The 10,805-nt window shown below is 43.8% G+C and overlaps 1 protein-coding gene across 1 annotated transcript; it reads left to right on the top strand.

Moving 5' to 3' along the window:
* Nucleotides 1-438: 438 nt before the first annotated feature.
* RNF114 (ring finger protein 114) lies at nucleotides 439-9,730 on the top strand. Its single transcript, XM_048497265.1, has 6 exons — nucleotides 439-651; nucleotides 3,381-3,531; nucleotides 4,017-4,123; nucleotides 5,117-5,231; nucleotides 6,723-6,830; nucleotides 7,651-9,730. Exons 1-6 carry the CDS (start codon nucleotides 515-517, stop codon nucleotides 7,714-7,716), a joined length of 684 nt encoding a protein of 227 aa, XP_048353222.1. The 5' UTR covers nucleotides 439-514; the 3' UTR covers nucleotides 7,717-9,730.
* Nucleotides 9,731-10,805: the final 1,075 nt, after the last annotated feature.

Here is a 10,805-nt window from a genome sequence, read left to right on the forward strand (position 1 = left end):
TGTCTACTCACGAAGCTCCTCGGGGCCGAGGATTACAGTTCAAACACTGCTGGCAGACTATGTGTATCCATGAAAGCTGATGCCACAGTGACTCTCTTATGTGGATTGTGCACAGCATATTGATAGCCAGTGAAAATCGTCATGAATTAATTAGTTTCCCATTTATCAAAAGGGAAAACGAGTTCATTTATAACTATCGCAACTCGTTATAAATATACTGTGCGGAATGAGCTTCAGGCCTTTCCCAATTTTCACAAGATCCGCTTTCACCCAGTTATTTTTTCTCCTGCAGCTGCTGCAAGGGGCATCCCCAGGAAGCACCCAACTGTCTCAAAACGCGGAGATCCCCAACGTCAAGCGACTCCAGACCTGCCTCCTCGCCGCGCACGCGCAGTGGGGGCCGCTCGGCGTTCGATGGGCGCGGTCTACCCGGAATGGCCCTTTTAGAGCGCCGTAGGGCTCCTCCGGGCAGTTGGGAGCGGCTAGTTGTCGTTGGCGGAAGCGGCGCTGCAAGATGGCGCTGGCTGAAGCGAGTTCTCGGTTCCCCGAGGGGACGCCTCCCGCCGAGCGGCTGAACCCGCTTTCCCGCTTCACGTGCCCGGTCTGCTTGGAGGTGTTCGAGAACCCCGTGCGGGCGCCTTGCGGCCACGTGTGAGTGGCGGGGGACGGGGGCGGCAGCGTTTTGTTGCCGGTAGAGGGGAAGGGGCGAGGCGAGCTGGGCCAGGGCTGGCAGAGAGCAGTAGAATTGGTTGTGACAGTCGAGGTGGAGCACCAGGATAGCAAGCAGAGGTTGGCTCGGTGTGAGCAGGGCTGTGGGGAGGAGAAATCCTCATTCCTGTTCATCCTCTCCCACCACCCACCTGCCTGCCCCCTCCTGGGATGCCTCTCTCGCTCTCTGAGTTTTCTGTTCTTAAATCACGTTTCCCGCTCCTGCTCCCCCCCCCCCACCCCCCGCAGGTCTGCTGTGCCGTTCCTTTACTGTGTTAATCTCCGATGCGGGTCGCTTTGCAGCACTATCCAGCACTTGTGTTACTTAGAGCAATGGGCTTTGGCACCTGGGTTGTGATACTCGCGGGGGTCGTGGGGCCTCTATATAGCTGAGGTCAATTAGCTGCTTCTCGGCACTGCAACCTAGAGAGCAAGCTTGCCATCTTCCCTACCTCTCTTTGATTACAAGCTGCAGGCATTATATTTAAATCTGCCTTGCCCAACGCTGTTTGTCTCACCTGGAAAGACCCCCGACTAACTCTGCTAGTCCCACTAGGAAAGCTGTTCGTAGGTTTCTCCCCCTGGTAAAGTACTGCAGGGTATTCCCCCCCCCGCCCCAGTGTTGAGTTCTTCCGGTTTCGCTTTCGTTTCTTGTATAGCGGTACTCCCTTCTCCAGAAACAGAAAGTGATGAGCAGGCGTAGTTCTTACTTCAGTGTCATTATTGTTTATTTGGAAACACCTAAAGGGATGCAGGACTTTCCTGAAAGAATCACCGCTGACTTAGCTGCTATGCATAGCAGGTTCTTTATCTAATAAGAAAAGCCCTTAGAGTCAGATGGAAGAGAAGATAGATGATCTGTATCTCTTAATGACTGTACAGAAGTAGGATTATTGGAAAGTGTACTTCCTAAAATTCCTTGTGCGAGCCTCATAAAGGCAGAGGCAGTTGGTCATCCAGCTGGTGTAGTAACAGCTATTCTATAGTTTCTTCAGAAGACTAGAGGGGTTGCATTAAATTGACAGTCTAGATAGGGCTGTATGACTGATGAAATGGGGTAGGAGATATATAGAGTTCCAGAGGGCTATGGGCTGATTATTCTAGGATTGCTGCATCCCTCAAGTAAATGCTTGCTGGCAAAATGTTCATTGGGGGAGAGGTTCTAGCCTACTACTGGCTGTATTATTTTTCCATTTATGGGAAATGGTTTATGCTGAGATTTTGAAAACTTCTCCCTTGTGGGATCTGTCCCTCTGCCACCTCATTGTGCTGTGTATGTATGCACATAGGTGGAGAAAAGCTCTTGGTGTGCTCGTGAGGCATACCACCAATGTTAAGTTTTTCCCATGGGCCTGAATTTGGAACACCCTGGACCTCGTCAGATGTGAAATAATACCTCTTTCAATTCAAGCCTTGCTCTGCTCTCATTGGTGTTTCCCATATGGTGTCTCAACACCCATGAGAGTAACCGGGGATTCATTCTAGTTTAGCTGCTACTTATGGCATCACCTTTTCCTTCAAAACCAGTTTTGTTGGGAAATTCATATTCCGGTAGGGATTATGAAGTGCTGTTGAAACAGGCAGGAAAACAGCAGGAAGACTTGGTGGCTGAACCAGTTTCTTACTGACATTGCTGGTATTTCTTTCTGACAATTTTTAAGCAGTCTTATAATATTTCTTTATTTTCATGTGGAGAAAATAGTTCTACCAACAACAAATGCAGTGTTTCTGGTCTGGTATTTTTTTGTACTTGAGCCATAGAAGTTGCCTACACCTATTCCAGCCTGTGCTCAAGAACTGTAATACACTTAGTATTCTTGGATGTATAGAAACCCAGAGTTCTTCAGTAAATACATGAGCAAGAGATTCCAGGAAATGTGAATGATGGAAAAAATTCAAACGTTCTTTACTGACATTGCATATAATCCTTAGTGCTTGGCTCTGGTCTCCCCTGTACACCTTACACCTTTTTTTTAACCTTACACCTTTTACACCATATTTTAAAAATGATAGATCTTTGTGGTGGAACCTTATAGCAAAATCAACTAGGCAAAATGGCTCAGCAGCGCTTATTTATGCAGAACAAATCTGAACTTGTGGGAGTTTGGTTATTATTCATGAGGTGCATTAGGCTTTCTGTACAGTGTTTTGGATAGTGTTCTCTTAATTTTTTCCAGTTCTAAAAGAGTAAAAAATGAACTTGCATTTGAACCTGATGAAGAACATCCTCACAATGTTAGCGAGTGTATAAGTAGTTCACTGTCTTTTATTTGTCTTGTTGTATAGTAATCCTCTTTTTTAGACCAGAGGAATTTAAACCATATATCATCTCTGCTTGTTGTAAATACTCTCAGCAGAATTAACATCGAGGTGTTAATTTGTGTATAAGGGGCAGCAGTGATACAACATTTTTTCATATGTCAGTCATTTCCATTTCAGCTGTAGTGTTTCATCAGCTGTATTTAAGAGGGGAAATACTTTAAAGAGCCATGTAACTGCAGACAGGTTAACTTTCTAAAGTTTAAAAATTACTCATTACAAGCTGCATTTAAGGTGGCGCAGGTAAAAATGTTTAACTCGGCACTGGTGTAATGGGAGGCAGGGAAGTGTTTGCATTCTGGCTGCGTTCTCTGTATTGGGAATGTTCTCATGGTGTCTTTCTTCCATGCCAGCTTTTGTATGCCGTGCATTCAGGAATGTCTTAAGCCGAAAAAGCCACTTTGTGGAGTGTGCCGCAGCACCCTGTCTCATGGTAGCAGAGCTTTGGACGTGGAAAAGCAAATTGAAATGACAGAGACCACTTGCAATGGCTGCAGTAAAAAAGTATGGAATATTGGAATGTATTTACTTACATACAGCATTTAGTCTTGATAGCCTTGTTTAGATCTGTTTTATCACTTGATGACTGCCAAACTTCTGTAAAAAGCTACCAATATCTGTAGCGATAAAATCTTTTCTCATAACGTTCTGTGTGTTTGGGGCTGAATTTCAAGATAGGCAACGTCCTTGTCAGTGGTGAGGAAGTGGAGAAATAGGTTTATTTTGGACTTGTCTCAACTATAATGTGGCAGGTGGAACTTGTAGACATTTCCAGCAGTGAGATCTGTCAGCTTCAGAATCAGTTAGAATGTACAGATTTTGCCACAGGTAGAGATCCCTGACTCCCATTTCTGAACATTTTGGAAGTCACAGAATATAAATCCTTGTGCAGTTTTCCCCTATGGTATGGGAAGGTACTGATACTGGCATGTCTGAAGTCTCTTCTGTGACAGTATTAAAGAAAACCTTGTTTGATTCCTCCTGTACAGATGTACCTCTCGAAGCTGCGCAGTCATGTGGCTTCTTGCTTGAAATACCAGAATTACATAATGGAAGGTGTTAGAGCTGTGACTAAAGATCCACCCCAGGACACAAGGTAACCAACATCTTTATGGAGAGTCATGATTTGCTTGCTCCTGTTTAAAACGGACTTCCAAAATTGAGGACTGATACCTTATGACCCAATTGTACTGCGCTCTGGTCACTAATGAATGTTTCAGTAGATAATGAGGAGTGTGAAAGGGTTTTAGAAATTCCTCACTTAATAGTAAAACATGGACCATTCTTTGTAAGTGTTTCTGTTTATGCCCTTCTACTGGAAACTCTTTACTTGTGGGACTTGTAGCGCTTTAGGCTCATGTCAGCATTGATTGTTAGGTGTACAATGCTTAGCTCCCTGGGTTTCACTCCAGAAACATGCCTTTGGGGTGGGGAAAACCTCCTAATTTGGTGTGAAGCTTCTGTGTGGATGAAACTGACACCAATCCAAAGGGAGACTGTGTTATGCCTTTAGATATTTATGAATAGGGAGCCATGTTAGGAGTCGTTTCCAGGGACATAAGAGGCTGGTTCAGCCTTTTATAGTTGTTGCCCCAAATGTTAAACAAGATATATGAAAGATCATGCTTTGGGCCGTGGTCAAAATAGATTGGAGTGGTTAGGAGCCATGATGTATTTTAATACTTCTGAGAGTGGAATGCCAGTGACGTAAAAGGTGTACACCAGTAGGAAGGTATCTGCAAGAATTGGTTTGGCTTAGTGTTTGCTAGCAAACCCCTTCTCCACTGCGAGGCCCTTTAGCATTCATACAAGTTTTCAGGAAAGCTGATTTTTGCAGTGGGAAGGGGTGGAGGGGGTTGTCCTTCTTTCCGGGGGCCCACTTGTTTTGGGAGAACTCGTATGGCCTTTTGTTCCTTCTATTCCTATATGATGACAATGTACTTGGTGTAAGATGTGGCAAATGACTTGGGCATCTAGTACGAAGCAGTCTTGCACATGGAGGACCTTGCTTTGCGAAAGGCATATCTATATCATGAAAAATCATGCTATTCTTTGGTAGAAAGTAAAGTCACATTTTCTTTTTCTCTAGGAGTGTTCCGAATAGGTTTACATTTCCATGCCCTTACTGCAATGAGAGAAACTTGGACCAGGAAGGGCTGGTAGAACACTGCCAAAAGTATCACAGCATGGATACAAAGCGCGTGGTAATTACTTGCTAAATCTTGACCTAACCCATGGCCTGGGGAGGTTGACTGCTCTGTATTCTAATACAACACTTTCCTTGTTTAAGGTGTATGCTCTGAACCAGTGATGGCGACCATATAACACGCATGTCAAAAGTGACATGCCACAGTGTTTTGGGTGATACAGCAGTGTTTACCAACATCCAACAACAACTGAGTTTGTTTTACTTGTTTTTCATTTTTGTAATTCTTTGACACTTCTCCACGTAATACAAAGCACCACACATGATTGGACTGCATTGTTTTTAACTTAATGAATACGTAAAGAATTGTTTCAAGTGAGGGGTGACATACCAGCATTTTTCAAATTTTTGACATGCTGACCCCAAAAGGTTTGCCATCACTGTTCTAAACTAAGAAGTAAAGCTGTTTTGATGATGAAATCTAATTTATTTGAGGTTAACTATAAATATCAATGCAAACTTTTATGAATCTAGTACGTCTTGTGAGGTAGGCTAGACTGAAGAGAAAGATGGACTGAGTCATGGTCTGAACCCAAAGCTCAGTCATATTTATTAGGGTTCATTTCATGTAATTAGTATTATCTCACTTTTTGGTAGAAGTAGATCTAAAAATCTTGCCTGCTTAAACTGTCCAAAAAGGGCAGTTCAGATGAGTTAATTTCAGAAGAATAGGTCCTTAACGGGGATGAATGAAATATTCCAGTAGACTAGAAGAGAGCAATAGAAGGTGTTTTGGTTCCCTTTTGGGGAGGAAGGTGGAGTATAAGTAAATCCGTCACTGTTCAGTTATCGTTGTAATTCTGCTCCTCTTAATCTTGGATAAATTGGGTTGGATCCAAAGACTTCCTTCTGTGAAGAAAGGCTCCTTCCTGCGGAAGAGAACCTTTGGATGAACCTACTGTAATAATTAGGAATGCTTCCAAGTTATGTGTTTTTCAACAAAGAGATGATAGGAGATTTCCTGGACCATCTTTGTTCTAGGATGTTCTGTTTGGGTTCCAGTGCCTTGGGGACAGAACTTGGTAGGCACCAGGGTCCAAACCACATTTTAGAACCAAGACAATCCAGGAAATGCCAGATGAATTCTCAAATCTCCTGTCATCTTTATGTTGAAAAAAAGTATAATATGGGCTGTGCATCAGATACTTTATCTGATATCTGAAGAATCGAGAACAGAGGGTTGATTTGTGCAATAGGGTGATAACTTGCCTCCTCTCTTCCCCCCACCCCAACTGCTTCTCCAGTACCTTGTCTCTTGAAAAACTGTTGAAAGGAACGCTCTTGTAGTGGTAGATAATGTGATGCAATCAGGATGCTGCCGTTAGACATGGAGTACTCCCCTTTTGCACGAGCAGAAGTGTCTTTTGTCTCTGGATCCAAACCATTAAAATTATTTTAGTCGGCAGTCAGTGGTTTAGAGTGCATGCCAGTTTAATTAAATACAAATCCAGGAAGAGTTGTTGAGTGTATCAATTGTCAACTTCTCCAGGTTTGTCCAATTTGTGCATCAATGCCATGGGGTGACCCAAGCTATAGAAGTGCCAACTTCATGGAGCATCTTCAACGACGGCATCGCTTTTCTTATGATACTTTTGTGGTAAGTAACAAGCACAAAATGTGCCCGACAGATTTAAGCTGCAAAGGGGTGGAACCCAAATATTTGCTTTTGGAATTCTTGGATTGTAACACCATCTGTTAATAAACAACTACCTTTGAACACGACTTTTCAGTGGGAGCCCGTACTATAGCACTGTATGTTAGCTGAGCAGCTATCATGCCATGAGCATGTTTAAAATCTGTGATTCTTTGTACAGCAGGATTCCCAATCCCAGTTCCTGCCAGTACTACTTTTGGTAGCGAAGCTTTTTAGGAAGTCATTGGGGCCATGGTAAGGCAGGACTTTACTGACCACCTTCCTTCAAATGAGAAGGGTTTTCGCTGGGAGGCTAGGAGTACTGGTCACTACCCAGGTTTCCTTTGAGGGTGGTTCCATTCCCCCTTCACGCTTTCCATCTTCCCAGGAGATGAGGAGAAGATGGTTTATATATTGTCAAAGGCTTTCATGGCCAGATTCAACTGGTTGTTGTGAGTTTTCCGGGATGTGTTGTAATGGACGGGTAGATCTTGTTCCTAACATTTCGCCTGCATCTGTGGCTGGCATCTTCAGAGGTGTATCACAGAGAAAAATCTGTGAAGATGGCCTGTTTAGCTCGACCACCAGTGGTGGCCACTTTGGGGGTTGTGTTGTCACCCTTCTCAGGATTATGTAGGGGTGTCTAGGCTTAAAGTTGACTGTCTGTCCTGCAGAAGAACCAGCTGGTAACTGAAACAAGGAATCCATCTTCATCAAGACCCTTTTTGGGACGAAACCTTCCCTGTCTTTGCTCAAGTTTTTTCTCCCCTGTTTTCTGTTTTAGGATTATGATGCTGATGAAGATGACATGATTGCCCAAGTTATGATGCGCTCCTTGAGAGATCAATGAAAAATGTAGGAAATAAACTGTCAATATAGGGCTTCCATTAGGGGAAAATAATATCTTGGACACTTCATACCCCAACACTCTCTGGCATCCATCAAGTGAAGAGTCCAACTTCATTGCGTTGCTTCTCTGCTTGTTTCCTTTCTAATGACCTTGCTCACACCTCAGCGAATATTTTGTTCATTCTTTCTTATTTGAGGATACTTTCAGTTTGTGTCGCTTTTCTCTTGTTTGTGCTTTTAAAGTTCCCCAGATTAAACTTTTTGAAGCACTGTCATTATTTTAGTGTGCGAGCAGCCTTTTGAAAAAGCTGTATAACTCTCTTTTTAATACAGAACAAGAATTAGAAGCTAGGCATTTTGTTGGGTATTTGACAGGTGTCAAACAGGTGTGCGTACTCTTTATCTGATGAGCTTGACTTCATATTGAGATGTACAAACACTGTAGCAGGCCCTTAAGTATCAGTTGTAAGCACAGTATTGAATTTCCATTATTGGGCTCGCATTTTGTTTTGACAACTTGATCATGCCTTCCACGAGCTTGGGAGGAATCTGTTAGGGCAGTCCTGTTTGTCACCATTTGTTTTTCACCACTAACATCTACTTAAAGTTCAAATGCTACATGTAATTTGGGTTTTCTTTCTTTTTGGAAGGTAGAAGGATTCAAACATGTCAGTTCTGGTTTCCTAAGATCAAAAATGCCCTTGTATATTTCTACCTCTATACTTAGAATTGAAAACAATTTGACAGTAGCAAATAAAGCTAACTTCTCATTCCTTAGACATAGCAAATACTGGGCATCTGAGCTCCAGCTCAAGCTTCATTGACTTTATGCTTCTGTATGTAATAGAAAGATGTCTTGTGTAAAAGTTCCACACAGAATTCAGTATAATACATTGAAGTTGGGTGTTTCTGCCTGCACCTCGATTTCTTCTGCTGTGGTTCCAAAGCCTAGCATTCCAGTCAGTCAGAGACCTGAGTATCGGTCAGTTCTTGATCCCTAAAGACTGTTATGGCTTAACTACTTTTTGGAAATTGTGACCATGTCTGAATGTACCACCATGTAATAGTAATGAACTTTTGCATGTCCCGAATTACCTAATGGATGTGTAAATCTTGTCTTGTGGTGGTACATTCAGAAGCCATGTTGACTGGGAAAATGCATATGTCCCGGTATCACACAGTAGGTATGAGAATGGACGAAAGATTGCTGGGCCAGTTGTATCGGAGGCATCTGAAATGGTTCATTCTCTGTTAACTGCCTTCTGATCATTTCTGTGGCAACTGAAACTGCCCCTGGAGAGTGTGCTGGCAGAGCTTGCACAAGTTGGGACACACAATTCAGCCTGACAGTCATGTTTTGAAATTGACACTGAAGATGGTGCAAGCTGATGGACGATGACAATTCTGCCTTTGGTGGTCTTTAAGCTGTCTCGTTATTGGTTCATACAGATCAGTATCTCGACACTGGATTGACCTGTATTAATAATTGATACTTTTTTTGTATTAATAATTGATACTTTTTTTTCTAAAAGTGTTCCGGTTTTAAAACTGTATCCAAAACCCTGTTGGAATTTTGACCCTATTTTCTTGCTCTGAATCATTCCTGTAGTGATAATCGTTGAGACTGGTTAACATTCAAAGTATGCCTGTAGTGTTGTGGGGCATTTCAGATCCCTCCACCCCTTCCTACCACAGTCTTCTAGTGCCCCACCAAAAGTGTCTAGTGGGTGTCAGGTAAAACATCCAAATGTCATTCAGTATGATTTGGAGGTAGAAACAGCAGCTGGATGAAAATCAGCCTGTACATATGCAGAAGAATTTCCGCATGTACGTTCTGTGGATCCTGGCAACTCCTCCCACTATCTCAGCAAATGATAGTGTTCTACATAATTTATAGAAACTGGGTATCCTAATACAAAACGTATCTGATTACTTTGTTCTCATATTCTAAAGTGCACTTCTAGTAATTTTAATAATTTTAGAACTTCAAAAACTCTCTTGTTCTGACTTTGAAATACTCAGTGCTTACATGTTCAGAAACAATCTGGTTTGCATACCATTGTAGAAAAATGCAGGTTCGGTGTCAAGACTTTTGGATTTCAGAAGCAAACTGCCATTCAAATCAGAAAAGCAGAAAAAGAGAGAGGCAGAAATACCAAGGAAGCAACCCCGAGTTACTTGGATTCGGCTTTCAGGAGCTCCTATCTTTTTTTGCGAACTCCTCCTGCACTTCGATCACTGGATATCTGTTTACACGAAAGGCCCTGCACCAGGACCCCAGTTGGTTTTTTGAAACGAAGGTTCTTCTTCCTCTGCGCCACCTTCTGAGTTGGCACTCAGCCATTCAGGAAGCTAGAAAGGAGCGTCTGCAAGGAACACTTAAAAAGCGGCTCCGAATGCCCACCAACTTCCGGGATTCTCTGCTTTCACCCACACTTCATCTGGTCCAATACATCCTAGTGCAGTAACAACTAATAAGCATACTTAAGAATCATCATGATCTTCTGGTGGTTTAACAACACAGACTCTCCCTTTCCATTTTATCTTCACAGCCCCCCTCTAAGGAAGGCTAGGCTGAGGATATGTGATTGGGCCAAGCAGAGGCATATCTAGGAAAAATGGAGCACAGGGCACAGTCTGAGCTTACTACCCCCCCCCTCCATTTTCCTTAAAGTTTGCTCCGTGATCCATTTTCCCAAGATACATGTCTGCAACGGGTTGGCACAGATAGGAACGGCAGCTACCCTGCTGGACTACAGCAGCGGGCCTGGAAGTCGCCAGAGCTGCGAGCCCCCCGGGCCCTTCCCTGTCCCCTGCCCAGGCCTGCCTGCTGCTGCTCCGCCGTGCCCCACAGCTCCCCACCTTGGCTCACCTCCCTGGCCCCCCTGCGTCCAGCCAGGCTGAGCAGGAGCTGCCCCGTCCGGCCCAGCCTCTCCACGCCTGGCTGGGCTTTCTGCTGTCCCTGGCAGGGAGGGACTGAGGGAGGCGGGTAACACCGGCTGTGGTCAGCCTTTGCCACAGGGGGGGAACTCTTCCCTCCCTGGCTGCCATGATAGAACAAACAAGGGGCAGGGGCTGCCTTTTGACATT

Source organism: Sphaerodactylus townsendi, linkage group LG05 (assembly GCF_021028975.2).
Source record: "Sphaerodactylus townsendi isolate TG3544 linkage group LG05, MPM_Stown_v2.3, whole genome shotgun sequence".
In the NCBI taxonomy this organism is placed as follows: Eukaryota; Metazoa; Chordata; class Lepidosauria; order Squamata; family Sphaerodactylidae; genus Sphaerodactylus; species Sphaerodactylus townsendi.

What these genes read in the sequence shown, in the direction of transcription:
- RNF114 (XM_048497265.1), top strand. Translation starts at nt 515, where the DNA reads ATGGCGCTGGCTGAAGCGAGTTCTCGGTTCCCCGAGGGGACGCCTCCC. An exon ending in GCAATGGCTGCAGTAAAAAA is followed by an intron (nt 3,532 to 4,016) that starts GTATGGAATATT and finishes CCTCCTGTACAG; the next exon opens with ATGTACCTCTCGAAGCTGCG. An exon ending in GCATGGATACAAAGCGCGTG is followed by an intron (nt 5,232 to 6,722) that starts GTAATTACTTGC and finishes CAACTTCTCCAG; the next exon opens with GTTTGTCCAATTTGTGCATC.